The 27,932-nt window shown below is 38.4% G+C and overlaps 5 protein-coding genes across 9 annotated transcripts in view; 2 read left to right on the top strand and 3 right to left on the bottom strand.

Moving 5' to 3' along the window:
- The first annotated feature begins 2 nt into the window (after positions 1-2).
- On the top strand, positions 3-1,110 carry LOC113203714 (COMM domain-containing protein 3). Of its 2 annotated transcripts, none has more exons than XM_026418528.2 (3): positions 3-295; positions 538-689; positions 784-1,110. In XM_026418528.2, exons 1-3 carry the CDS (start codon positions 148-150, stop codon positions 961-963), a joined length of 480 nt encoding a protein of 159 aa, XP_026274313.1. In that variant the 5' UTR covers positions 3-147; the 3' UTR covers positions 964-1,110. The 2 variants fall into 2 exon arrangements, with proteins under 2 accessions (XP_026274313.1, XP_026274311.1); XM_026418526.2 differs by having other exon boundaries at positions 418-689.
- Positions 1,111-11,141, bottom strand: LOC113203712 (putative mediator of RNA polymerase II transcription subunit 26). 2 transcript variants are annotated; one of them, XM_026418524.2, is made up of 4 exons: positions 10,884-11,141; positions 8,798-8,935; positions 8,675-8,722; positions 1,111-8,559 (listed from the first exon to the last, which is right to left on the bottom strand). In XM_026418524.2, exons 1-4 carry the CDS (start codon positions 11,034-11,036, stop codon positions 4,981-4,983), a joined length of 3,918 nt encoding a protein of 1,305 aa, XP_026274309.1. In that variant the 5' UTR covers positions 11,037-11,141; the 3' UTR covers positions 1,111-4,980. The 2 variants fall into 2 exon arrangements, 1 of the variants encoding a protein (XP_026274309.1); XR_008011669.1 differs by lacking the exons at positions 1,111-8,559; positions 8,675-8,722 and having other exon boundaries at positions 8,797-8,935; positions 10,789-11,027.
- A 521-nt stretch (positions 11,142-11,662) lies between these two features.
- On the top strand, positions 11,663-16,913 carry LOC113203802 (F-box only protein 32). Of its 2 annotated transcripts, none has more exons than XM_026418691.2 (8): positions 11,663-11,886; positions 12,448-12,510; positions 12,607-12,722; positions 12,818-12,867; positions 12,962-13,148; positions 13,220-13,392; positions 13,507-13,886; positions 13,970-16,913. In XM_026418691.2, exons 1-8 carry the CDS (start codon positions 11,753-11,755, stop codon positions 14,166-14,168), a joined length of 1,302 nt encoding a protein of 433 aa, XP_026274476.1. In that variant the 5' UTR covers positions 11,663-11,752; the 3' UTR covers positions 14,169-16,913. The 2 variants fall into 2 exon arrangements, with proteins under 2 accessions (XP_026274476.1, XP_026274475.1); XM_026418690.2 differs by having other exon boundaries at positions 11,664-11,886; positions 12,604-12,722.
- On the bottom strand, positions 16,910-23,830 carry LOC113203801 (lysine-specific demethylase phf2-like). Of its 2 annotated transcripts, XM_026418688.1 has the most exons (3): positions 22,323-23,830; positions 21,800-21,844; positions 16,910-21,722 (listed from the first exon to the last, which is right to left on the bottom strand). In XM_026418688.1, exons 1-3 carry the CDS (start codon positions 23,370-23,372, stop codon positions 19,857-19,859), a joined length of 2,961 nt encoding a protein of 986 aa, XP_026274473.1. In that variant the 5' UTR covers positions 23,373-23,830; the 3' UTR covers positions 16,910-19,856. The 2 variants fall into 2 exon arrangements, with proteins under 2 accessions (XP_026274473.1, XP_026274474.1); XM_026418689.1 differs by lacking the exon at positions 21,800-21,844.
- A 193-nt stretch (positions 23,831-24,023) lies between these two features.
- The window catches only part of LOC113203786 (myb-like protein B), a 26,780-nt gene continuing 22,871 nt past the window's right edge, over positions 24,024-27,932 (bottom strand). The window contains exon 4 of the mRNA XM_026418658.2: positions 24,024-26,393. Within this exon, the coding sequence (XP_026274443.2) occupies positions 26,222-26,393 (172 nt within the window). The 3' untranslated portion in view covers positions 24,024-26,221. The remainder of the gene's footprint in view (positions 26,394-27,932) is intronic.

The raw sequence follows: 27,932 nt of genomic DNA, 5'->3' as shown, positions 1-27,932 counted from the left end.
ATGTAAAATTCTTCAAAACTCGGTGCATTTTCATGTCATGGTGGGGAACTTGACTTGAATAGCAGACACCAGCAGAGACCAGAAACAAACAAAAATTTGTGCGTGATTCAAGCGTTGATATTTCTGTTATTTTCTATTAGTATAAAAATGGAGCCGAAGCTTTCTACAGAAATAATGACAGGATTGAAAAGAATGGGCAATTCCACCCTTGTCAGTGACGAAGTTTTTGTAAAATCTTTACAGTGTGGAATGACTACCATAACCCAACCAGACTTCACGTCAGCCAACCTCTCTAGTAAGTACCTACATTGAATGCTTTTTTCGTGTCCTTTTGACTGCACCACACATTGTTACAGGCCGTTGTAGTTTCCTCTTACGTGACATTAAGACAACGCTTATTCTTTTCTATTAATTCAGGTATTTCTTCTGGTTCCTCCAAAGGAGATGTGGTCAAGGAAGCTCACTGTGCTCTTTTGTCCCTATTTGTTGAATCTGCTCGCTTAGATCTCACTCTGGATTCCCTTACTGTTTTTCTAGAGACTAAAGCAAATTGGCCCCAAACTCGATGTAAAATGTTAGCTGATGCCTATGCCGCTTGTGTTTCTAAAGTTCAAGCCTGTCTTTCTAATATTAGTGTTCATCCCCCTCACATTGTGGATGTTCAGTGGAGTTTGAATCACAATACTAAGGTAAGATTTCCTATACTTAAAGGATAATAATTATTGAAGGATAATCGCAGTATAAATTTTAGCATTTTCCTAATTCCATTTTATTATCTTTCAGTCCAGCAGTAACAAGCAAACCACTAGCTCATTCGTTTCTGTGCAATTTGAAACCGAAGGTTTACCAGAGGGTCAAGAAGATAAGCTGGTAAAATTTGAGTGCACATTGGCTGAACTTCAGGATATGGTGTCAAAACTTAAGGAAGCTTTAAGACAGGTTGAACATATTGCACATATTTAAAATTCTCACCTCAAGGAAAATATTACTGACAGTTATGTAACTGAAGTGTTGTAACTGTTAAACCCAAGAACAACCAACACACAAGCTCAAGTTGGCATTCATTACTCATTAATGAAAGATAAACTCAAAATAAATAACAGAGTGAAATCCTTATAGAAACATTTATTTGCCACTGACATCAGTATTTAGGTATTTCCGTAAATAATTGACAGCATAAAAATGCAATACAAATAGCATAACAAAATTAAGGAGGGATGAAGTTGAACACAGAGCCAGCACAGAAGGAAGTCTGGCAAAAGATAAGGGGGAAAATGTGGTAATAAACATTATGCCTAGTAACAAATATATTTCTTGGTGATGTAAAGGTACAGAAAATATAACAAAATTTAAAAAAAAACAAAAAAAAAATTGTTCAATTGATATTGAAACACTGAATGAGACATAACAAACCTTACCACTTTAAAGTAATACAAGGTTAACCCACCAACCATGTGTTTGAGGCAAGAAACATTGAGAAGAACTTCTCACACTTTTGACTTTTAACGCTTACAAAATGTGAAAAACTTTCTTAATTTTAACATTTTATGGATACTTTGTACATTTAAAAAAGAACTAAAATACAAATTCTGCTGACAAATCAGAGCTGTGAGCAATTTAACACAACTTGAGAGATAAACTTGCTATGTCATACCTTGAGTATTACAAAGGCAAAAGGCTAAACTCAAACTCTCAACAGATGGAACAAAAACACAGGACAAGAATCAACCAACAGGTATGCATATTGTAGCATGACTAGGAATTCATTCCATAACTTCAAGTACGGAACATTAGTGACATGATGTTGAGGGCTAACATTGAGACATAGCAAGAAAATCTATCTTAATTAAACACATAGCACAACCTGGAATGACATGTGAGGGATGGCTGAACCAAAGATTGCTAGACTTCATCCAGCTAATGCATACATCTCCTTAAAACCTTAGCAGATCAATAAAATCTCATGATAAAAAGAAGACAAAGCTATCAATTATGAGCACCAGTTGGTCATATACACAAAAACAACACTTACAATGAATAGAAAATGTATATACACAATTTGTACTACAGCTGTCTTTTTAAGTCTGTCTATATACAAAATGTATGGCAGGTAAGTATCCTTTTACAAACCTGGTATCCCACAACCATAGAAACCATCATATGCTAAACAGGCATTGGCTCAAACTTTTCAATATTTACGAGTAGGCCTAAGGACAGCCCCCGTCCAGTCTAACTAAAAACTGCATTAAGTCCTTTAGAAGGAAAAGTACATACCTTCCGAGGGAACACTCATTTTCATTGATAATGTGTTGATGGCAAATCATGATATGAAGTACAGTAACTCTGTTTCTCTTCTTGAATGCAAATCCTCTTCACATTGAAACTTAATGGGCAAGAGATTTACAAAACGTCACAACCATGCTTAAATAACTAGCATTTTATAACACAGAGGAGCGTGAAATAAAACAAAAATATAAAATGATTGATAGCTAAAATGAAAATGAGGAGAAACACAATAGATTTGGTAAACCAGGTTTCCTTTTAAAGCTTTAAAAGTGCGGAGAGAAATTTGATTAGTTTTGATCAAAGTATCTTAATCTACTTAATTGTCAGTTTAAGATGTCTGTTAAAATAAGCTCATAGAACAGGGTAACAAAAAAGAAAGAGAGATACAGTACTAATTTGCAACTTATACAACTACTGAAAATTTACGAAAACTTGTCTTAGAACAGTTCAAGGTATCTGAACACACATAACACAAATTTAAAATGATAAATTGTAAGTTAAATAATAAAAGCAGGTAATAAACACAGAAAACCAAAAATAAATAAATAAAAAATGACAAAAATGTCAAAAGACTTCATCTTCAATTGTGCTGAATGAAAAATGACATCACAGTCTTAACATGAAAAAAAAATGTGTCTGATTTACACATGACACAAATGGCTACATGAGCCTTTTCAAGTGTTTTTCACCAGAAACAAAAAAAAATAATTAATCTGAGTATTTCATTAGTACAATAGATCATAGAATTAAATTTGCAATAAACGGAACAAGCTTATTGCTTTTTATGACACAAAAATTACGAAACATTCAACAGTACATACAAGGGGGGAAAATCACTAAATCACTGGCACAGAGTTTTGATCAATGGCTAACCAAGAGAAAAAAGATGATGATAATTGCTGCTATGCAACTGAGGTCTTCCTTTGAAAAGGAATAGAAAGTCATCTCAGTTGATACAATTCACTTATCTTTTCTTGTAAGGTCAGAATTTCATACATAGCACACAATTCCTTCAAAAATAATAGAGATTAAAAAAAATTAAGTAGATAACATCACAACCTTTCAAACAGAGAGAAAGTATACTAAATGTAACATACGTATTCCTACAATAGCCCATTCAAAATTCAAAATCCCCTGTTTGCATCAAAATTATTTAAAATTGCACTGCACTCATTCACCTCTGTGGTTGGAGTACAACAACTTTGAAATATTTTCTGATATCAGAACTGCCTTCAAGCTAATAGATGTCATCGAACATTTCACAGTCTTTTGCAAGTATCTATTTTAAAATTAAGAGCAATTTCTTAAACATGGCATGATTGTTTGAAACAACTTCAGATAATGCATGAGATTGAAAAAGTTATCGGATAAACCGAGATACCAGAGAGCAAATGGCACTTATAACTAGGATGTTGTTAAGCGGCTTTTACTTATCACTGCAAAAAAAGAAAACAATGAATAGAACAAAAGTAAAAACAACCACCACTCAGTACATTGGTTAGTGTAAAAACAAAAAGAAGAAAAAATTGAAACACTCAGAGAAAAAGAGAGTACCAACAAAATAATAGATATAATATGTTACAGGAACAATTATTCCTTCCATAATGTATGTTGAACAAGTAAAGAACGGCATCTGATTGCTTCTTTCAATAATCTTCACTCAAAGCTTTAAACACGGTAGTCAGTGTTAGAGTGTTAGTTAAAAACAAACAACAATACACTGACCAAATACAACAGCAGTCCATGATTTCATGAAGATTCCCTGGAAGACTGGTTAAAAAAATCATCATAGGTGGTAAAGAAACGCTGAGCAGGATTTTCACTTTCAAGATGATGGAGTTAAGAACAAATTTGAGCAAACAGATACTCTGAGCAAATAGAAGTCAATTAAAAGAAATCACTTGACTCACAAATTAGAAAAAATTACAACAAAAAACGAGGGCATTTTGTTTTAACGGGTGGTCACAGATTTGCAGAGACTTATAAAAATGTATGAAGCAAAGCACTCCAAGAGAATATTACACTTAGTTTAATAAAGTACACAATGCAGAGGAAGTCAACAAGAAGGGGAAGCAGTCTCATGTTAAGTAATCAAACAGACATAAAGGAACAGAAAAATTAGTCAGGCGATATTTAAAACTGAGGGCCATTTTTCCAACCATTGAATCACAGCCTAGACATTTTTATAGCATTAGTTTGCACTCAACACAACATACTTTTCAATGAAACGTTTGTTAGTACATTTACCGTAGGAAGGATTTTCAAATTTTATGAAAGTAAGGTATGTTCTTAGAAAAAACAATTGTTAGAGTAAGAACACTGAGACATTGTCACAATACCATAAGACAAATTAATGTCTTTAAATTACAAACACTTTGAGCAATAAGAGAAGAAAAGTAAGATTAGTACCTCCAGGTACTATAACTTATCCATGTAGCTGCATAAGACTGAGATGAGGAAGTTGTTAAAAGCATAGCTATTCCACACTAGTCTTGTAAGGCAAGATGGCTGATTTCTCTATAAAGACAAGAAGACCAAAGAGAAATTTAATATGATAGTTTGCTAATCAGTCAAAACAATTATTCCCATATTTTTACAGGTATAGGAATCACTCTGGATAGAATTAAAGTGACAACATAGCCTTCACTGACCGGAAGAATCTGGAACTTTTAACTTACTGTACAAAAGGGGCTTTTACTTAAAATCTAATGTTACATCTGAATTTTCAATACCTTCCTCTTCATCATCATCCTCTAGGACTTCTTCTTCATCTTCTTCAGGTTCATAAAAGTGAGCTTTACGGCCCCTTTTCTTCCCAGTGGTGCTCTTATTAATGGTTCTCACAACTTCCTTTACTTGTTCAATCTCATCATCCTCCTTTGACGGATCATTTTCAACATCCTTATCTCTATTGCGGCCTCTTGCTGTTTTCTCTCTCTTAGTCAGTGTAAAATTTCCTGTAGTTGTGTAAACCTTGTTAAAGTATGTGTAAGTGAAAGGCCCTTGAGTATCCGAATGAGTTTTAAGATGATTGTACAAGTGAGAGTAACCAATGAAAGCCATTTTGCATAGATTACACTGGTATGGTCTTTCACCAGTGTGAGTGCGCATGTGTATCTTGAGATTCATGGATACAGTAAAAGACTTGTTGCAAGTTACACATTTAAATGGTTTGTCACCAGCATGTGTTTTGACATGACGTTGCAGGTGAGCACGTGATCTGAATGCCTTGTCACACTGATCACATTTAAAGGGCTTTTCTGCAGTATGCAGTTTAGTGTGTATAGCTAAACGGACAGCAGTAACAAAGCCCTTCCCACAGTAAACACATCCATAAGGCTTTTCACCATTTTCCGTCTCACTTTTAGGTTTTCGCCCACGCCGCTTGGCAGGTGGAGGAGTTGGTTTCACAACAAGTTTGCTTAAAGGTTCATCATCACTATCATCACTGTTACCATTCTCATTCATCTTCCCTGGACTCTGAGAGTCATCAAGCACAATGTGCAGAGACTTCTCACTGCCACTTTCAGAATGAACACTGTCAACATGAGACCGCAAGGCCGCTGTGGTAGGAAATGAGTTGTTACATAGATTACATTTGACAGAGCGATCCGGCGCATGAGTCTTCATATGGTTTGAGAATAAAGTCCTGGATGCAAAACTAGCTTTACACACCTGGCAAGAATATGGATTATCCCCGCCTCCCATACAGCCCTTACTGGAACCAGGTGAGGTGGTCAGAAGCATTTCAGCACATGATCCAGTCATTGAATCACTAATATTTATATTTAACGATTCATTAACTTTTGTTCTTGATTTGATCTCACCATCAATAAGGGGGCTTCCAATTCTATCAGCCAGTGGGCTTCGTTTCTGATCCTGTACAAGAGGATTCATGTCATCACAAAATTTTGTGTTGGCATTTACTTCTTGTCTTGAGTCTTGAGGTGAGGAGCAGCCACTACTAGATTTCTTACTATAGGTAGAACTTATACTATTACCAAAACTGAGATTAGATTCCTCAACAAAATTCATACTTTGAGAGTTAACAGCAACATTTGAATTAAGATTTTGATCAATGGAACAATTTCCATTACTACCAAAGGGAGAAGTTTGCATCATAATGTTACTTCCAAAACCTTGGTTGGGGGAAGAACTCCCAAAGTTCTGATTTATGTTGCCAAAACTTTGGCCACCACCACCCATGAAAGAAGAGTTGGTGTTTGATGCACCATAGTTTGAACTTATGTTTCCACCACAAAAGTTGGGTCCACCAAACCTAACACTAGAGTTTGTGTTAAAATTTAAATTTGAACGAGGGCCACAGCTACCACTTCCACTACTTTGAGTACTCTGAGTACTCTGAACACTTTGCACACTTTGCACACTGTTTTCTGGGTCTAAAGGTGACGGTGCGGAAGTGAGAGGCTCTGTCAAGCCTGGTGATGCCAGAGGCTCTAAAGGTGATGTTACCACAGTATTGCTCATAGCAAACTTCTCCAATTCCTCCATAGTTCCAAGCTGCGGAGATCTTGTTGAGTAACTATCTTGGCGCTGCATTCGAGACCGTGAACTACTGCCATTGCCTACAGCTCCAGGACTTCGAGTTGCCATCACGTTCCATGGTGAAGGAGTGTTTCTTGAATCAATCATGTCACCGCCACTCGAAAAGTCTTGCTGATGTTGATGAGCATACATTCCATAATGACTTGGAGGTGGTGTGTAAGCATCATAGTAGCTTGGGACTTGATTTTCACAAGATCTTGAAAGCTTGTGTTGTTCCAAGTCATTAAAGGATCCAAATTGTGAGTAACACTTTTCACAGTTGTAAGACACATTCGGATCACAGCATCTGCTTCGTACATGGTCAGCAAGCATCCAAGGAGTCATAAATGAAGCAGAACAAGAGGAGCAATTATAAGAGCTCTCACTGCCACTACTTGGAGGAGTGCCCGGGGTTTCTGGCATATAGTTCATATCATACATTCTTCCATCGTATGACTGACCCACAGACTGCTGCTGCTGCTGCTGCTGCTGAATACTCTGCTGCTGCATAATCTGTTGTTGTGGTATTGATTGCTGCTGAGACTGTTGATGCATAGGTTGTGAATGAATCCCTTGGGAATGCTGCATTGGCCCTTGATGTTGCATTGGTCCATGCTGCTGCATTCCTAATTGTTGCATAGGCTGTTGCTGTTGCATAGATTGCTGCTGTTGCATGGATTGTTGCTGTTGCATGGATTGTTGCTGTTGCATCGACTGTTGTTGAATAGACTGTTGCTGTTGCAAAGATGGCTGTGGCTGTGGCATAGATGTTTGCTGCTGTGGCATGGATGGTTGCTGCTGTTGCATAGATGACTGTTGTTGTTGCATGGATGTTGGCTGCTGTTGCATAGACATCTGCTGCTGTTGCATAGACGTCTGCTGCTGTTGCATAGATGATTGCTGCTGTTGCATAGACGATTGCTGCTGTTGCTGCTGCATTGACGACTGCTGCTGTTGCATGCTCATTTGTTGCTGAAGAGATATTTGCTGCTGCATTGCAGGCTGATGGATTGGAACTTGTTGCTGCAAGGAAGTTTGATGAACGGATGCTTGTTGCTGCATATGATACGACTGCTGCATAGGATGATGTTGAGGCGACATTGAATGCAAAGGTGACATTGGTTGTCCTGATACACGGGGTGATCCATGAGACATTGACTGTTGTGACATATACTGTTGAGGAACTGATGTTTGTTGCTGCATATGCTGAGACAATGGTGATTGCGTCATACCATAAGACATGGTATGCTGCTGAGAAGAGTACGGGTTTGCACTTGGTGAAAGTTGATGTTGAAGTTGGGGTGACTGAATACCCTGTGCCTGCATTGACTGGGATTGCATTGATTGCTGTTGAACTGAATGATGCAGGTTGTGCTGAGAAGCTTGAGGTGGTTGAGGCAAAGGTTGCTGTGGCATTTGCAGCATATTGTCAGCCTGGTAAACTTGATTTTCCCCATGGGTTTTTATGTGGGCTGCTAATCTTGCCTTATAAGTAAAAGGTTTATTGCAATGTGGACAGTGATATGGCTTATTTGAAGGCCCCATTCTTGAGTCTTTTGAACTCATGTCACTTTCAAGTGGAAGAGAATCAGAATCTGGTACACATTCACTGTTTCCATTCACCTTTACTACAAAGTCAGAACCTTTTGATTCCTCTAAGGCTTCATCTTCAGATGCAGTAAAAGTCAAATCTGATTTCAAGAACTCTTTCTGGGGTGCTGGCTCAATCTGCAAGTATAAATTGTTATAAAATAGTTAAATTAAAACATAAAAATCCTAAACAAACTAAGACACACACGCACATATTGAAAGCACAAATAGATTTGAAACTGAGGAAACTCACATTATCTATAGGATGGCTCTCTTCAGAATCAGATTTTTCTCTGTTTTCCTGGTTTAAAAAAATAGAGAAAGGTTATTGTCGGACAGATGAGCTTTACAATAAATCGAATAAAGTAATGACTACCTTGGCCTTAATTTCATTGCAAAAGATGTGCAGAGCAGCATCAACACGTTGACATTTTAAACGAAAGTCAACAAATGTATCAATGTAATAGAGGCAGCGATGACAGACAACTACAGGTAAGCCATCTCCTTCCTTAACCTGTCGATAAAAGTACAATGAGTATTAAAATAGGAAGGTTAATGAATAAAATTGTTTTTTACATGGATATACAGAAACATTATTACTTCATATTGAATTTTACATATTGTAAACAACTTAAAATAATATAGACGTGGCTTTCAAATGGCAAAGACTTTGTCCACTGACTGTTAAAGATGCATACTTATGGAAATATTCTTAAGTGTCCAGGGTTAAATTATAAAAGTTAAATTATTTAATCAATTTTACAAATTAAAATTGATCTGAAAATATCTTGTCCTTGTCAATGAAAGAATATAAAATGATGAGAGGTAGAAAATAATAATTTTTTTAAAAAAAAATTACCATTGGAGAGCCATCTTCCTATTAAAGACATAACTGAATAAGTAGCTTATAAGATTATACAGTAGTTAAAACAAAGAGGGGGTGACAAAAAGCTAGCCGACAAAAAGCCAGCCAACAAACCCTTACAAAAAGAGAGTTCTCATGCTACTGCTAGGTACGAACTACAAAAGAAGCAACAAAGCATGCACATGCAAACTGTGTTAATTATGGCTTTCTGAAGTTTCCCATTGTTTCATAGTGAGTAAAGAAAAACTATCACCACAAATGCTAGAAAATACCTGCACAAAATTTGGCAGGGTTATGCACAAATATTGACGGAGTACAAAATATGTTGTTAAATTAACACGTTCCTTGCGGCGTGACCATTATGTGGTCATGCCCCCATGTTGAATCAGAGGCACAAAAAATGAGCCGCAAGAAACGTGCTAATAGAAGCTTGCCCATGAAGTAAAGGTATAACTTGGGTTCTGAGACAATAGAATGCAATTGGTTAAACAGAAAACAATTTTTTCTTTTGAACAGAAGCAGGAAATATAGCTAGCAGAGGCAGAGGCATTTAGCAATTTAAGAGATTATCCCAAAATTTTTGAAGTAAAAGGTAGATAAAATTATGAGATTCCAAAACTTTTTTTTCTGACTGAACCGAAACTAACATAGGGAGTAAACTTAGCATTTCACATCAAATTGTGCCGTTACTTAAGCAACAAGATTAGGTCTCTTATAACTCTTGGAAAAATAGAAATTTAAGATTAATTTTGTATTGTTAGTCCAAAAACAGATTTCATGCAGCAGCAAATAAATTTTAAAAAATTAAGATTTTGGAAGCAAAAAAAAAAAAAAAAAAAGAAAAGGGTTCAACAAAAATAGAGTTATACAACAAATTGTTCGAGTGGAAAAATTTCAGAGTTAAGAATATGTTGAATACCAAGACTAATTTATCAGAAATGTGCATGTGTAAAAATCCAGACTTAACACGACACTTATGCTATGATACAATTCAAAGAAACTTTGGCAGTTCAGAAAGTTGTTAAGCACAAAGACTGAATGAAAGCGAGTGAATGAGATTTCAAGATGAATGGTCCCTTCATATAATGTGCGAACTAAGTTCAGATAATTAGGCTGGAAGATGATAGCAAATATGCATTTCCAGTGTTCAAAACTGCATGAAAGAGACAATAAAAAGTGCAGAAGCAGAGAGAACTAAGAAAGAAACTCTGGTGTCACAGTAGGAAATAAGGTATGCCTATGGCATGACAGCCTGAACAGCTTTATTTAGATACTGGAGAGGGGTGCAAAGTAGGGATCTCTTACAACCGGGTTAGTCAATAAAGTCAAATATCATAAGGATTTGAGCTAATATCGGAATTGATGAATGCAGAGCGTTATTTCAATGACGATATGTCCTTGGAGACGGCCAAGTCCTACATTTTTCTAAAGATGTTAAATGCACTCTGTTGAGACCATATTCTAGGATAAAAGTACCCATGTGGTGATTGATTTCGTCTTACCTTTACTTATGGGCGCTAAATACAACAATTTTCGCATTGAGAGCGGATATTTCTGGGTGCAAATATTTAAGCCTACCCTAGCCTAGCCACCTAACCTCCACTGTGGTACAACACAGGATCCTTTCAGGTAGGGGTTTCTTTCGTCCGCAGCTCTCTTCACCAAATAATTGCACCATTAATCCATCTTCGGCGAGACAAAGGCGGCATAACTGTGTCAATTTAAAAGTTTTGTTGTCCAATAAGTCCATTTTTCCACATATTTAAGGCTGGACAGCGCGAACTGTACCGCTGTGCTTTGGCTCCACCATGACCTCCTGGATTACCAAATACAAACAAACAACATGGTGGCCAACGCACTCTACTTCGAAGGGGCGAGTAATGAAGGAAATTGCCGTAAATTGACGTAATATAGCCCGATACGTGATAGGAATTTAAAAGATAAATTACGGAACACCAAATTTGATTTACAATGCACCTTAAATGTCTCAAGGAACGCTTCAACGTTGCCAAGTTCCTTTCTCTAATTTGGTTTTCCCGCGTTGAGATGTTTCTCGTCCCATCCCTTTCATTTTGTTTTTGAGGTTTTATGTCATTGATTTAAAATTCTCGAATAGTCATAAATCAGAACTGTTTTCTGTTTTTGATGGGGACTGTAGCCGTCTAAATGAATCCGAACGCAAATTTGAACGCATTATTTTGCGGCAAAATTTAGGAATTATTATGCACCATCACCAACAAAGCCCTGTACCTGACATGCGCAGTATAGTTTGGGCTGCGTATGGAATGAATTGCGATCGTCTTTGTTACTCTTGGCATTATTTGCCTTAAGAGTGAGAAAGATAATTAGACGGCGTCCAAATACATAGTCCGGGGCGGGAGAGGGGGAAGGATCAGGATTTCTGCAAGAGAGGAGGACCGAAGTCGTCGCAACGCAACGCCAAGGAACCAGTTGAAACACAAGAATATGCCCTTCATTTCTAAAGACTGGCGTTCTCCTGGGGAAGAATGGGTGAAAACTGAAGAAGGTTGGGAGAAAAAGAAGGTGTTAGAATGTGGAAGGCAAATTTTGGGACCCCCCACTGAAAATCTGGAGTCGAGGTGAGATTCTTGTTTGTTTACCAGCACAGCTGATTGTGAATCAATAGCCCACTTTCTCATTTTCCATTATGGTGAGGAGGGTTCAGGCGTGTCACTTGAAATTTTTGCGATTAGAAACTCGGCTCTTATCTCGAGTCATACTGTTGAATTTTGTTTAATATCTGCTCAAACTTTCATCTCAATTTTGATGCAGTTTTCTTTGTTCTTGATTGACAGTTCACCATATGACTGCCATGTTTACCTTCCTTATCCTGATGAAAAAATCTATTGTTTCCGATGTGTTGTTAGGCTTTCCTAGTTTCTGAAAAAAATATCATCTTCTAATTTGGAAGAAACTTTCTATTGTTTGCTAAAGATTTATTTTTCTTTGCTGGGGGCCCCTGTCTCAAGTACACTGCTAACTGCTATGAGCTGTTTCCATGTAAACAGTATTTTGTTGTTGAGTTGCTTCTTTTAAAAAGATTGTTACACTAACTCATACCTTAAAAATTTAAGAAGGAATATGATGTACACAATACCAACAATTAAGTTGCATTAATTCCTCTTTCAATAAAATTTTAGGTGTAGGGGAATTACCAATTACAGTACAGATGTTCCATTTAGGGATGGTCTCTCCAAGAACTGGTGAGTACTATATATTAAAACTGAAACCAAAGCAAATTTATTTGACTATTTTTTGATGTAAACAATTTTAATTCTTTTTACATGCTTCACTAGCAGTATGGATGAAGACGAAAAAGAAAATATGCAAGTTGAAGACCAAAGTACTGCCATTTTTATGGATGGCAACAACCGGGTTGATTTAAAGGTTGTTGTCAATAGGACGAACAGTCAAGGTGAGATTTACTTTTAAAGACTCAGGCAGACATGGAAATTAATTCAAATACCACAGACGTCAAATTAAATTCTTATGACTTTTTATTTTTCTCAGATGGGACAATTCAGCCACATTGTCACATCACTGTGAAATGTACTAGAGAGGTATTCAATTATTATTACGAAATTTTAATTAAAAACAAAAAAATCTTTCTTTTCATGCCAGTAAGCTGTACTTACAATTATGATTTCTCAATAGATTGCTGGATTTAATGGCCTTAGTGATGCCCTAAAGAGACTTGACTTCCGATCTGCAGTCCATGATGGTAGACGTTTTCATTACATTTGTAAACTCCTCGATTTGCTCATCACTCAAAAACTAAGCATGCTTTCAGGCTGTGCTCAGAAAGTATTATTTGCTATGCTGGAAGAGGTTGCTTATCAAGGTATACACATGACTCCCAGTACTTTGGTGGCCACTTATAGAACTGAATAAAACAGAAATATTCTTCATCAGTTTCAGCTAGTCAACAAAACATGCATATGCTCAGGAAACTCTTGACTGAATTAAGAGCAATGATCGATTGTGCCTGTTGGGGGCGGCCTCTTGGCAGTACTCGGTTGTGGGAACAGCATTTGCAATCTATTGACCGCATTCTTTCCATCGCTAATACCATTCAAATCAGAGAAGTAAGTTATATATATTTGCTGCTTAGTTTTAACACAATTGTTGGAATTTACTTGAAACAGAAGGGAAACGTGGGGTATGGTATGATTACCACTTCCTTATCTTATGTTTTTCAGCCTCATGATGACATGTATCCAAAACTGCAAAATTTGCCTGAAGAATGTGTGAGAGAAATACTGTTGAGATTAGCTGACCATAAGGATGTCGAGAACAGCAGTAAAGCATACTCAGTCATGCAAAACTTGAGTAGTGAACAGCGCATATGGAGGGAACTCTGCTCTTTCCATTTTACAGATGCTCAAATCAATTTTGTTTTGGAAAACATCAGAAAACAGGATGAGCAACTTCATGAGAAACAACAACCGTTGGATCTCATCGGCCATTTGACAAGGGATATTCATGATACAACCCCACATCAAGAGACGGGTACCAGTCAAGAAATTGAGACCGTCGAGAATCCTCCTGATTGGAAGAAGGTTTACCACAAACTCAGAAAGTAAATAATATTTGTTTTGTGGTTTGTTTGTTTTTCTCCTGTGTACGCTGGAAATAGATGTTTCACACAAGCCTTTTTTCTAGGTGCTATGGACTCAGAGAAGATTATCCAGAAATGATACAACTATGCCGCAATTGCTGTTGCCTGTTTTGGAAATCAATTGGACATCCTTGCATCGCAGATCAAGATCCAACTTTCCAAGAGAAACTAGACACTGTTGACAAAAGTTCCCTTCATGTTCCTGTTCCCCCTCACGCTTTCCTTAAATTTTTCTCACTGTGATTTAATTGTTGTTGAAACAAGGAGGTATTTAATTTAACTAAGTACATACGATAGTTAATACATAATTTGGGTTTAGGGCTGGGCTGTGGGCCACTACGTTTATACAGTTTTATCCCACACGCACAGATAAAAATTTCTTTTGACTATGTAACAATGTTTTGTTGTTTGTTTTCCCTTAGGAATAAATTATGGTAGAAATCTCAAATCAGTTCGCTGCGCAAGCTCTCTTCAAGTTAGAGCTAAATGAAAATGTTCTACCCCCTTCCACCTGCATGGAAAAAAATAGGTTTGCTGGCTGTGACATCCAGTGAAAAATGCATCTATTCTGAAAAGTGCAGTTATTTTGTGTGATAATCTGTCCCAGCAGCTGTCAATTGTGATATTGTTTTTTGATGATTGAACATGTTTTTCATGTTTCAGTTGAGTTACTGTGTGTACTATCCTTTTCCTATTTATTAAGAGGGCTCATTTCTCCCATTTAGTCAGATCAAAAGTGTACATGTCAGCAAATGTCCATCATTTCCGGAATGTTTTTGTGTCTTGTCCTTTATTTTATTGTGTTCTTCATAGGCATTATACGAATGCCAAGGTCACACAGATTGATTAAGGTCTGTGATGCTTCCTGAATACTTGTGTTTTAATAATAAAAAAGAAAAGTTCGTCTAAAAAGTTTGTAGGAAAAAAAGATTGATCAATACTTTTCGAATCAACATAAACATAACTGTTTTGTCATGTGATGTCATCTTATATGTGGAGAACTGTTAATGACCCTGTTTGTAAGTTCCTGTTTGTTCCAAAGTCTATTCAACTGTTAAATTCATTTGCTTTTTGAAATTTTACTATTTTTAGTGATTTCACAGACTTTTGCTGAGTTAATTTAAATCACTTCACTTCAAGTCATCAAAATGAAAGGTCCTGATTCATTTTTACTCTGGATTGTTAAAGCAGGGTAGCCATCAAAATACATCTTATTGTGCTTATGTTGGGAGTTTTTGCACTTTTCTTTAACTCCACAGTAAGAATAAGATGAAGCTTTTATCATCTGCTTTATTCTTAACATTTGTGTTTCTCCTTAGCATGATGTTATGCAATGTTTTTTTTGTGTGTTTGTTTTTTAAAGATTTTAATTAAGATGGACATTTTTTTTTTTACTCTAATAAGCATATGCAATGTTGGATGGGCTTTGCTCTTCAATCCATCCAGTAATATATAGATTCTGTTTGGGGAGTGAAGTGACCGATCAGCAGTCCAATACATATTTTCAGCTTCATTTATGTAATTTGTTTCCAGTCTTTGGTGTGTTAATAAGGTAAGCAGGCAAAATGATGTTCTGTGATTTTGTACCCTGTGATAGGGGATTTCCTCTGGGAAGTTATTTTTATGTATATCATTGCACTTCTGATGATAATTCATTAATCATACTCAAGTTGTTAAGTGGCCGTTTTCAGTTGTTTGTTATTGTACTACTTATTTCTGATCTAATTTTTCGCTAGCTTTCATGCTCAGTTGTTTAAACATTTCTTTCTGGTCTAAGAAATATAGCAAAGCACATTATGCAATTTTGGAATTTCCTAGAGTTTCCATCTATGAGAATTCTGGCTTCTGCAGCTAAAGTCTGAGCACTGCCCTTACTCTTACTCGTGATTTTTTAGTAAAATACAGCTGTATTTTCTTGGGTGCTGTATCTTTGCACTAGTTTTCCTCTGATTCGCCTACATAAGCTTTAAGTTTGTTGATGCATTAATTTACATCATGTTTACTGCAGAATGATTCTAATATTGCAGCTTTGTAAGAACCAAATTTTATTTTAAACCTTTAGCACACTAAGTATTTTATTAGAAAGTGAGATCATTTATTGAATATATGTTTCTACGTAGAAAACGTTAATCTTATCCAAAAATTTAACCGTTTTTGATTGTTATTATGGCACTTGCCATCTTTTAGACTTTATTATTGGGAGGATTACTTTAGGTCAAAAGTTATAGGATATGACTGATTGATGCAATTTCTGGTACGAAAGTATATACAAGAAAATAAAGGAGAACAAATTACAAATTTTTATCAATTGTTAAAAACATAGCTGCTAGCTGTGACCTTGGATATTGAATAAATTGAATAATTTAGAAACCAGGGACAAAACTAAGGCCAGTGATGTCATTTTGACCTAAAAAGAAAATGTTGTTCCCTTGAAGTTTACTTGTTTCTTTGTTGTGTTTCTGCGTTCTGTGTGTTGTCCTTCCCTAATTATCTCATTTCGTAAGCACTGCCAACTGAGAAACTGAGTTGATTTTTGTTGTGGTTGTGGGGTACTCTGATGAAAGTCCTGATTTTTGTTATTTGATGACAAGGACTATTTTTTCTATGAGAAAACCATAGCGTCCCATAATGTTACCATTAACACTATGCTCATACAGTTTTTGACATTGTCCAACCGCATGGCAATGGCATCAATGTTCTTTTTGTTTTTTAATTAAGAGAAGTGCTGCTGTACATATAGTTCAGCCCTAAATTATCCCTGTGATTGGGAATATTGGGGTTTCTAGTCTGCAGTAGCCACCAATTTGTAATTTCTCACAATGACACTGGAGGTTTATTGTCTGAAGTATTGTAGTCATGTAGAAGACAGCTTTGATGCCTACTTGCACAGTTTTGCTATCATAATGTAATCCATTTTATTTTTGCTGCAGTGATTTACTGCCGTGTTGTGAGATTGTTTTGGCTATATAAAAATTGCCACTAAATATAGTTCAGAATTTATTTCTTTATCCCATCAAACATGACTTTTGTCAACAGGTATATTTCAGGAGCTATAAAATTCCACAGAAACAGTAAGTGTGATTCAAGATCCTATATTTAACTTTCCAATAGCCTTAAAACAAGTTTTCATTGGTAACAGGTGATTCAGTTTATAAATTCCATGTGTGTCTACAGTAACAAATGTAAGCATAATTTCTCTTCGCAAATCATTGCTTATATCTGAAAGTAAAGTTACAAACTACAAACTCATTAAGGCATTACAAATAATTATACACAGAAGGGAGCCATAAGTGGGAAAAAGAAGGACCGAGTCAAACTTTAACACATGACAAATTGATGAGAAATAATGTGAAGAAATATTTGGGTACATATGGAGTGGCACTCAACATTTTACTTGTACTATACCATCAATTCTACTCTCATCAATTGTCATATTCATCAGATACAAATACCACTTGAAATGATAAGCATAGTATATTGCACATATAAAAATAAATCAACTAATAATAAAACAGAAAAACCACTTTTCCACTGCATAAGAAATTTAGAACATCTTTTGAGACCTTAGCAGCTAGGAATATTTTACCACTGTCAACCTCATAAGTGGGGTGATTCTTCAGAATATTAACAGAAAGAGGCAGATTTAGTCAGGTGAAGCTGAAATTACTACCTAGGATACACCATCTGATGGCAATACCATAGGCTTTAGTTATACAACACTAAATCCAGCTGAAGAGTTAAATGCAGTCACAAGCAAAACAATCCATTGTACAGGACTTCATAACAACCATGTTATACAATCATTTTACAGTCGTTTACATTGTTTTTCTGTACTGTGTGTCAGGGCCACAACATAACAGTATGCTAGGTTGCCTACTCACTCTACCTATAAGGCGCTATGGCTCCTTAGGTACGCAAACCCGCAATACTGTTGTGTCGCAGCCCTGACACACAGAACTATTGAAGTGCTGACACAATGCTTCTCATTGCACGCAAATAAATCAACAATAATTGAAACTAAAAAAAAAAAATGATTCAAAATTAAAATTTACTCCAGCATGAGCATGAAGTAACAAGAAATATAAACACAAACGGCCATAAGTTTGCAAGCAGTGCCTCACAGACAATTTTCATTTCAGTTTGAAAAATAAAAATAGAATAAACAATGCATTTAAGTGTGATATTCTGGTGCACTTGCAGCAGTGAAATTTCAGACTTCTAGAAGAAAATCAAACAAGGGGTAGGTCAGGAATATCTAATTTCACAGGTTGAAATTAAAAGCGACTACCACCAAGCCTTCTTCTTCAAGCATGAATATGTTTCCAAGATTACATTGCCAGCAACCTTCAGAATAAGAAATATGAGAAAATACATTACACATAGTGTAACTGGTTATTCTTTTTGTTTTTTTTTACTCTCACAGCAGCACACATACAAGCAAAATTAGGAGACTGAATGAACAACACCTCAAAGCCAACTAGTATTAAGTCAAAAGAAAAGACATTTATAAGCTTATGCCACTAAAAGGAAAATAACAAAGGAATTTAGAAAGAAAAAAACAGGACGTGGGGTGAAAAATCTACTTAAAACTGTAGATATCAATACAAAGACATCTATCCTTCTAGACTCTTATATAAATAATAAGTAACAAATATCTGTCCATGATTATAAGAAAACAAAAAACAAACACCACCACATCTGATGTTCAGCAAGTTCAAGTAACTATCCGCTACAATAAAATATTAGGTGACTTATTAATCTATGTCAAGATCACAGACAAACAGTGGATTATGATAAACAGGCAAATAATCACACGGAATCCAAGCTAATAGAGAACCAATAGTAACAATAATGATTGTGTTGCAAATACCAAGAGTATTCGGCTGCACAAAAAACCTCATTAGAATAACCGTTGCCTCTTTGCTGGAAATGTTTATGAAAAGAAGTACTAAGACATAAACTTGGAAGCAAGAAAGGAAAAGATAGTAATAAAAGCAATTGGTCACACAAAAGCAAGGATTCCTTAAGAGTGTTCCATCCACCAATGTGAAAATAGATTTGGATGACATCAACCATACACTATTTTTAGTCCTTTTACTAGAGTCCATAGTAACAATAAATAAGGACTTTCAAACACTATAAACTGTGTTAATCATTTATCATCCTAAAGCCTTGTACATAAGGACTCACTTCACATTAGAGACTGAGGTCAGTCTAATCCTCTGCTGAAGATTTATCAAGCTATTTTATTAAAAAAAAAAATATAGATAGATATAATTTTTATGTACAGTTCAAGTGATATTGTGATATAGTGGTGAAAAGTACAGTACAAACCAGCACTGAAAATACTCATGAGATTGAGACATAAGATCGATGCAATATGGATAGCAAGTCAACAACGTATATGCATTGAATGGATAAGCTGCTGATGATGAATGAACGAATAAGCGAACTAACAAACAAAAATGGGAAAGAAATATGGGTATGAGTGAAAATGAAAATGATTTAGTGGTCTCCGAATCCTAGCAAAATGCGCAACCGAACAAGAAATACTACTTAATAAGACAGCCTTTGCACATACACTAAAATTGTCTTTGTGCAGTTTATTCATCTACAAACATCATGAAGTGTAAAACAAGAATGCAGCCTGATATATAATGAGTACGAATAGATACAGAAATTTTCTGGTAGGTAGGGGATTTATAAATATCTATATATTACATTAATAATAAAAATTTGTACTCTGAAAATCAATCTGGTCACTGGTAAACCAGAATGAAGTAATTACGTTAAGTTAAACACAAATTAAAACAAGTATACTATACATATTTGTATATACATAGATAAAAAAAAAGAGGGTAGAACCAATGAAGGTTTTGTAACCAAAGATCACATACTTCAACAAGGGAGGAACTAGATGTGCAATTGCAATTAATAAATCATTTTGTGTATTTTTAGAATTTTTCCTAAACGTTGCTTTGCTGTAGCCATACCTTTTTTGTGGGACCTCATCTTTGCTTTCTTTTGCGAAGAATCACTTGATGACTTACTAGGAGAAGATGAAGGTTTACCTGGTTGAACTACTTGGCCAGTCTGTTGAGGCGGGTTAGCTGAGGTGGATGTTGATGGTGTTAAAGGAGGCTGAGGCTCTCCTTTGACAAGACTTACATCTGCTGAGGTCTTTTGAACTTTCCTATTGTATGGCCGTTTGGGTGGTGGCAACCCTGCTCGCTTAGCAGCAGCAGCTTCAAGACCCTTTTCTACAGACTGCTTTTTAGCACCTTCTCTCGCTGGACGATTTACTTTAGGCCCAACAGGGCCAACTCTTGCTTTAGGATTCCATGCTTCATCCATTGGTCGTTTACCACGAGGCTTAAAAACACCATCTTCATCATCAGAAGCATCTAAGGATGGATAAATATAATCTTCATCCTGATGAACCTTATCAATCGGTTCACCAAGTTCTTCTGCCAGCATTTGAATTTGGCTACGAGCTGGCACAAGAACTTTGGGTCTAGACTGTTGAGGGCGGCTAGAAATCGTCTCTTGGTTACAAAAAGTAGAACTTCCTAAGGATAGCATGCCAGCTATAGCTTCTCTTGTTGATTGTGATGCCTGTCCAGATTCCATATCTTCAGTAGACTCAAGTGTGTAACAAGATGCTTTCAAAAGTTCTTCAATACCATTTTTAGGAACATCAGACACAACATCCACCTCTCCAGCAACCTCCATATCTCCTCCAAACACCTCAGCATCCATATCAGGAACAGTAACATTGAAATTATTTTTTACCTTTTTATTACCACCCTTTTCGTCAATTAAAAGACGATTATCTTCATCACTATCATGAAAATCATAAATATCATTATCTGATATCAGCATTTGCTTATTCTCAACTGATGCCTCTTTCGGTCCAAACTTAAATCTTAAAATTGTTCCACCTCTATGCTGGGCCGAGGGGGTATTGGGGTTTTCAACTATGACGTGATGCTGGTTGCGGGCAAGTTCTTTTTTGCTATCTACCCCGCGCTTACTTGACTGCTTATTAGATTTGATGACGTGATGGCTAGGGGGATGTGGACTCTTTAAAGTCACTAGAACTGGTGTAGGTACTGACTCTCGTAAAGGAGCTGGGGAGGATGATATGGGTGAATTCCTACTGCCAGGTGATGGCACAGTTGAGTAAGGATAAAGATTAGGTTTGGGAAGGCTCAACTTAAGTTTCAAACGAGATGAAGAAGAATCACTACTATCTTGACTGTCTGTTGATTCTGCCTTAAACAAAGAGCCAGAAACACTTGCCAGAGTTCCTGCCAAGGATGATTCCATTTTTTCTTTAGGAAGGAGAAGTTTGAGAGGTGGATTACTAATTACAGTTGGTTCTTTTCTTTTTGGACTAAGCTTTACCTGCTCCTCTTTGAGTGTGGAAAAGTCCACAAAATCTTTATCAAGTGGCTTTCTTTTCTGTCTTTTTGATTCTCTCTCTGGCTTTGGAGGCCAGAGTTGGTTGAAATGGCGTTCAGTATATCGAATTTCTTTTGATAAATCTTTGAGAAGCTTGTGACTATTAACAGTAGCTGGTATTTCTTCAGAAGTCCTACGAATATTCCATAGTTTTAAAGCGCCTACAAGGGCTTTGGCTCCGGTCAACAATGTTGTCATGTACTTTGGACTATTACTGCTACGGCAATCATGAAGCTCCTGGACTAGCCTCTCTGCAGCATACCAGTTGATTCTTTCAAATGCTGGGAAGAGGAATTTTTCAGGTGTATTCAGTTTTCTTTCCATCTCGTACACCTGCAACATACATAATCAAGGTTACTTCACAAGAAGCTAGAGGCTGGGAAGCACTTCTGTGTGTGCTTGATACCTACAAGAGGTTTGTCCGTCAGGGTCATCTTGCGTTGCATCTCGTAAATCTGCAACAGCACCGCAAAGGGGCCGTTAACAGACTTAATTTTTAATGAGAAATTGAAAGTATGCAAAGAGATCTACAAGCCCTGAGTATCTAATAGGGTGAAGCATTTAAAAAAATAAAAATAAAAAGAAAGATAGTTTTCTTGATTTCGGACATCCCCCTTGTATAGTTGTTTTAAGTGCATGAGAAATGAATCAGAAAATTGTTGATCTAGAATGTTGTTAAGTTAACCACACTAAGAATAAAATAGTCATGATTGATCAGGTATTTCCATACCAATTTCATCCATAGCTATAACCAACAATTCTCTAAAAGAAATAAAAAGACAAAATATGATGTAGATAAGATAGGAAGGATCTATCATAATTCTGCCCAAAGGTCCAAACATTTTTCTTCTCTATACATTGACCAAGCAAGTAACAGTAATGCACCCAAAAGAAGATGGATAGAGATAACTACTCCAGTAATTAACTGCTTACCTGAATTTGCAGAGGAATATTGAAGCTGTGTAGGAAATTTCCTCCAAATACTAGAGAATCAGAAGGCGTAAGGACAGCATGAATCCATCCTGTGGGGATCAAAAGAGTGCTTCCTCGTCGGACGACCAATCGGTAACAGGCATCCACTTGATCACCAAAGAACATGTCTTGTTGTGTTGATGATGTCATCCAACGTTGATACAATGACAGATTGGCTTGGGTTGGCTTGATGAGATAAAAAACCTTCTCTCCTTTTAAGACATGATACCAAACAGACGTCCCACCAAAGTCAATATGAAAATCAGTGTAACTGTCCTTTGCACCAATCAAACAATACTTTTGTACTTTAGGTTTCTCACAGTCCGTGTCATCATCTGGCCATACATAACTGACCCAATCCATTTTGCGTGCAGTATAAGGTGCATCTACAAGGTCTGACATGATTGTATTAGAGAATTCCAAACTGATTACATTGAGTATTCGCTTTCTAACTGGCTGTCTATAATAATGCACTAAGTCACGGATCTTCATTCGAAAATCAGCCTGCCTGCCAACATCAATTACGTCTATTTCACGGTCACTACCAAGAAGTTTTTCAATGTCTCGCAAGGAAAAGTCATCAGGTGGAATTTTCATTTCCAAACCATCTCTGTCTTCAATCACTATTGGGTAATCAAAGCCGTTCTGGTGCAGGTGTTGTAGGGTTACCTGTGACCCACGCAGACGTTGAACCACACTATCAGCAGCGGGGAAATGTCGCGTTTTCAATTCTGTTATAAATACTGGTGTACCCGTCTGCACGGGTTTTGTTTCCGCGTTTGCATCATTGCAGTCATGTCTATGGTAATTCGCTGGGGTGCTGTAGGTGGACGGCCCGTAGATGGGTGCACAGCGCGGACAGTGATATTTTCCGATATCCGGTGCTTCGTATTCACAAATCTTAACACAATCTCCATGGTACCACGTTTTACAAATGTCACATTCAATCATAAACCGGTCATTTCCAGTTTCCAAGCCGCAAACACAAACAGGCAATTCGTCCGACGCCATTTTCCTCTGCGCTTGGTTCGGTTGGACAACTAACTACCCGTACTCTATAGAGGGCGTTTGTTTATAAATGTCTTATGAAGTCAAGCTGAGATTGCGGGGGAAGTGCATCTCGGCTAGTTTTATTAAATTACTAAATAAAGAAGAACTCGTCTTTAATAATATTTCCAAACGCTCGTGGCGGAGAACACAATCAGTACAAGCTGTTAAAATTAAAAAGACAGTGATGTAACATGGCAGTGACCCCTCGGACTGTTCCTAACCTCTTCAAGCTATCGAGACTTCCGTTTTTGATGCTTTCTAATGGGTGAATAGGGGTGAGTAGTTAGATGTGAAGTGCAGAGACTTTTGTCAGTTGCATCTTGCATGGTTCCTTATGCGTTTTAACGTTTTCTCTGAGTGTTAAGCCTGTTTACGAACGAAGAACTTGGCTTGGCACTACCCCACGCACGAGGGACTTCGTCACCGTGTCGCTCTCTTGCGGTCGTTAGGTTTAGCTCGGGGGCGGGAGTATTAAAGACAGTCGGGATGACAGCACCTTGGAAATTGGCTGACAGAAACGTCTTTATCATTAGATCTGAATATCGTGTTTTTGGTAAGTGAAGGCGTGAATTTGTTTTGAAACATAGGAGATCATTAAAAGTTGCCAAGACAATCATTTCTATGCTTTATTGTTATTATTATCATCATTATTAACTTTCCTTTTTGTTAATTTGAAGTTTTTAATGGGAAAATACATTAGGTACAAGGCATTTTGTATATCTAGACCTAGATGAAATGAAACATACACATAAATCCATAAATCCATGCATTACATTCATATACACCTCTTGTTTGATCGCTCTCTCCATCGCTCTCTCTAGCAGAAATGTTTTAAGACATAGACAACCATTTTAAAACCTTTAGCTGAAGGTTGTTTGGAAACAATAAAACCATATTTTATTCTTACCTCAGCTCTTAAGGTATATGAAAATAAATCCTCCGCTGCTTTGGAATAGTCTTAATTAAAGTAATGAAAACTTGCATTTTACAAGAAAATAAAAAAGTATTTTGGAATGAAAAGCAATGATATGACACTTTATACAATAATGTATTGCAAACCACAATGCAAAGGCTCATGGTCCGATATGTTCATTCATTCCTGATCGGAATCATAAGAAGTTACCTCTGTCTGCAGGTCCCAAAATGACAACAAAAACCACACATTGTATTATGATATTTATGATGTTACTTCTAATCAAAGTATCAAATGCAAATTTAAATGATTTCAGGGATTACTATTAACATTATATGACAAAAACTCTAATAATTTCAACAGTACATAATATGTGCATGATTATTTAAGATATTATACTTCTAAGCACTCATGCGTGCACACTCGTTCATTTCCATTTATCCATTTTACTCACACTCACTTCTCACAGGAACAGAGATCCAAACTAGATGGGCTTGGTCCCAACACTTTACTACAGTAAAATATGCTACATCCAAATACCTGGTTGGATAATTCATCTTTTGTCCTTTCTCTGTTCAATCTGTGTGCATTAAATTATTTTGGTATTCTTTATTGTGTTTTGTTATTTATTGAGGAGTTGGCTAGTTTTTTTTTATTTCTGAAGTCAGAAGATATTGTTTGAACATTTGCGGACCCATTCATTTACAGACATTTTCCATTGAACATTAGTGGTTGTACTTAATGGGGGACTAGGTAGCTTGAGAGGTGCAAGCCATCGTATCACGCTTGTGATAATAAAATACATCACAACTAGGACAGGACATCTGTTGGGGTGCCCTGGATTAAAGTAAGGGGGACCATCACTTTTGAAATTAATCAATTATGTAATTTGTTATTTATAAGATACCGGCTGATAATAGGAATACTTTGATAAAATTTACTAGGAAAATTAGGATAGATCACACGAAAGGAAGTACGATCACGGCAAAGGACGCCTCCCCCTCCCGTCTACCGACTGATGATGTAAAACATGAGGCCTACCAAGGAGGCGCTGACCGTTACGGCGGCGGAGAGGTGCGTGGGCGCACACCACCAGTCGGCGCGTGGACACATGTTGCTGACACCAACGACATAGCCATTACTTGGAAGAGGACATTTGGTAAATCTAAGTAAAAAAACTAGCAGTACAAAAATAGTCCTTCGAATAGGAAAAGACACTTCCGAATTCGCGAAAAAAAAGTGCACCGAAATAGAACCACTCCAAGTTGTCGTGTCTTGACTCAAGTGCGACTGGTTATTGTGAGGAAGGGACGAGGGTGCTTGTGGTTCAACCCCCCAATTACTTTAGCTTAATTCATCCCTTCACCCTTTTCATGTACCCTGTGTGCCAGAGCTACTCCCCTGTTGTATTGCGGGTTTGCCTACCGTTGTGACCATGGCTCCTTACGGATCGAGCGAGTAGGCAAACTAGGATTGTCGTAGCCCTGACTCTGGCACATGACCGAGCACCTGACACACGGTATACCCATACCAGTTATTAGGAGTTGATTTAGGAGTGTGTAAAATGGTGTGTGCTCTATGCTGCTTTCCTCCTTGATACACAGCTCGTTCTCGTTCTTTGATAAGTTAATTTTCCTTGTTAGTTAAACTGTTTTTTTTTTAATTTATTAAGTGAAATCATGGTGAAATGATAGTACGGTTTGGCTGAGAGCAATTGCAAGGGGTGCCGGACAGAGATAGAACTGCTACTGCGAGATGTACGACGGGGTTACTATCTAATAAATATATTTATACAATTATATATAGTTATGTACAAAAACGATAAAACTTTTGTATATTTTCGGCACATGCGGGTGCATGATGGATTTGCACAGAGTTGTAGCAGGTAGCAGGTTCCTCAGAGCAGCCGCTCTAGCTCCTCGCTGCAGACCGTCTCCAGGCTGTCCTCGTCGTCCTCGTCGCAGGAGGCCCGGCCCACGCTGAGCTCGTCTCCGGACCAGTGCTCGAACTCCTCCTTGTGGTGCTCGAGCGCTATCAGGGACGGGAACAGGCTGTCGCACGCCGAGCACCTGCGAACATTCATCCCTCAACGTCAAGTGTTGCGTAACGCCGCTCGTCGCTGCTTGAACGTTTCCCCTGCGAAGCACTCTCTGTCGACGTCATGACGTACACTTGCAAGTGCTCCGCCCGTTGCGTGGCGGAAACACTGCGCCTAAATACCGGCGCGCAAATCGCTGACTTTGTTACCCCAAGTTATCACGTCTTTCTAGCGCCAAAAGTATTTCGCTCACAACTGTTCACGTCCACGGTTTGTGCCTCCCCAGCCCAGCAGCTCTGCGCCCCCCTCGGGCGCCCTTCGCCCGTGACATGGTCGGCCGCCCCTCGCCCCGCTGGCCAATAGCTGTCCCCAGGCTGCATCATTTTTATGAATGACAAAAAGGCCCGGCGGGACCCTTGGGTCCTCCTCCCCCCCTCTCCCTCTGCCCCGCCCAGCTCTGCCCCGCCCCGCCACACCCCGCTGCCGGGAGCCGCTCGCAATTTCATCTGGAGCGTTCGTTCCCCTTTCTTTTTACATGCTCACAGCCAGGAAGGAAGGAGCAGAGGAGCGGGGCGGGGTGGGGCGTCCGCAGAGAAAAATGGCGGGGAATAGTGGTCGGGCCGGTTGCCAGCATCATCTTGGGGCTCTATAAAAGATGGCGATACGTCGTCGGGGAACTACTAAAGACGAGATGAACAAAGTCAGAGGGGACTGCGCCGCGGCCTTGGGAAAGGCCGCCCCAGAGGGTGAGAACGGGTTATGCAGGCCGCCGGCCCGCCCCGGGCCTCCGGCGAGGCCCTTGCCGTCGAGAGGCCCGCCCTCGGGCGCGCCCGCACCACTTTCACAAGGCACTCGACCGAAAGTGATCCGAGAAGTTTCAAACAACCGCGCCATGGACGGGGGCGCGCATTGCAGCAGAGCGGCATAGCGCCCGGGCTGGCTAATGTTTTACAGAGTCAATCTCTCTCTCTCTCCCGGGCGTTTGTCCGTAGGGTTTGTCGCGCTGCGGGGCGGAGTTGGGTTGGCTCACCGCGGCGCGCCGTGTCCACCGCGCGTCTGGCCCGTGCATGCGTGTTGCAGTGGCGTGGCGTAGCGGCGAGAGTGTTCCTGTCAGTTCCAGGGACGGCTCTCCATCCGCGTCCCGTCCGGTAACAGTTGCCATTACATTGGGGACTCGGCACACACACACACACACACACACACACACACACACACACACACACACACACTCTGTCAGTGAGTGCTACTTGTAGCCACGTTCACCCTTCAGACAGGACGACTTACTTTGTCGCTCCTGCATGTCACCCGTGCGAGCGGAAGTTCCTTCGCGACTCGAAACTAGTTTATGCTGAACAGCCCCGTTATGTAGCTTAACTTCGCCAGAAGCAATTCACTGGGGGGCCCTTTTATGTTTGCCGTTTCCTGCGGGGCGGAAGGGGACCAGGGGGTTGTTCCGGGCGAATCTCGCGGCGCGAATCTCCGCTGCCGCTTGTGCCGAACGGAAATTACCGAGTCGTACCGAGTCGTTACTCGTTAACTGCACGTGGAGATGGAGAGACACAGCGTGACC

This window comes from Frankliniella occidentalis, unplaced genomic scaffold (assembly GCF_000697945.3).
Source record: "Frankliniella occidentalis isolate FOCC.00 unplaced genomic scaffold, Focc_3.1 Scaffold184, whole genome shotgun sequence".
Lineage (NCBI taxonomy): Eukaryota > Metazoa > Arthropoda > Insecta > Thysanoptera > Thripidae > Frankliniella > Frankliniella occidentalis.
This window is presented reverse-complemented; position numbering and strand designations above follow the sequence as displayed.

Coding starts and splice junctions, on each gene's coding strand:
- LOC113203714 (XM_026418526.2), top strand. CDS start 148: ATGGAGCCGAAGCTTTCTACAGAAATAATGACAGGATTGAAAAGAATG. Junction 296..417: donor CACGTCAGCCAACCTCTCTA/GTAAGTACCTAC, acceptor CTATTAATTCAG/GTATTTCTTCTGGTTCCTCC. Junction 690..783: donor GTTTGAATCACAATACTAAG/GTAAGATTTCCT, acceptor ATTATCTTTCAG/TCCAGCAGTAACAAGCAAAC.
- LOC113203712 (XM_026418524.2), bottom strand. CDS start 11,036: ATGGACTTATTGGACAACAAAACTTTTAAATTGACACAGTTATGCCGC. Junction 8,936..10,883: donor TGTGTTGTACCACAGTGGAG/GTTAGGTGGCTA, acceptor TTTTATCGACAG/GTTAAGGAAGGAGATGGCTT. Junction 8,560..8,674: donor AGAGCCATCCTATAGATAAT/GTGAGTTTCCTC, acceptor TTATACTTGCAG/ATTGAGCCAGCACCCCAGAA.
- LOC113203802 (XM_026418690.2), top strand. CDS start 11,753: ATGCCCTTCATTTCTAAAGACTGGCGTTCTCCTGGGGAAGAATGGGTG. Junction 11,887..12,447: donor ACTGAAAATCTGGAGTCGAG/GTGAGATTCTTG, acceptor ATAAAATTTTAG/GTGTAGGGGAATTACCAATT. Junction 12,723..12,817: donor CAATAGGACGAACAGTCAAG/GTGAGATTTACT, acceptor TATTTTTCTCAG/ATGGGACAATTCAGCCACAT.
- LOC113203801 (XM_026418688.1), bottom strand. CDS start 23,372: ATGGCGTCGGACGAATTGCCTGTTTGTGTTTGCGGCTTGGAAACTGGA. Junction 21,845..22,322: donor ATATTCCTCTGCAAATTCAG/GTAAGCAGTTAA, acceptor GTGCTGTTGCAG/ATTTACGAGATGCAACGCAA. Junction 21,723..21,799: donor CCCTGACGGACAAACCTCTT/GTAGGTATCAAG, acceptor TGTATGTTGCAG/GTGTACGAGATGGAAAGAAA.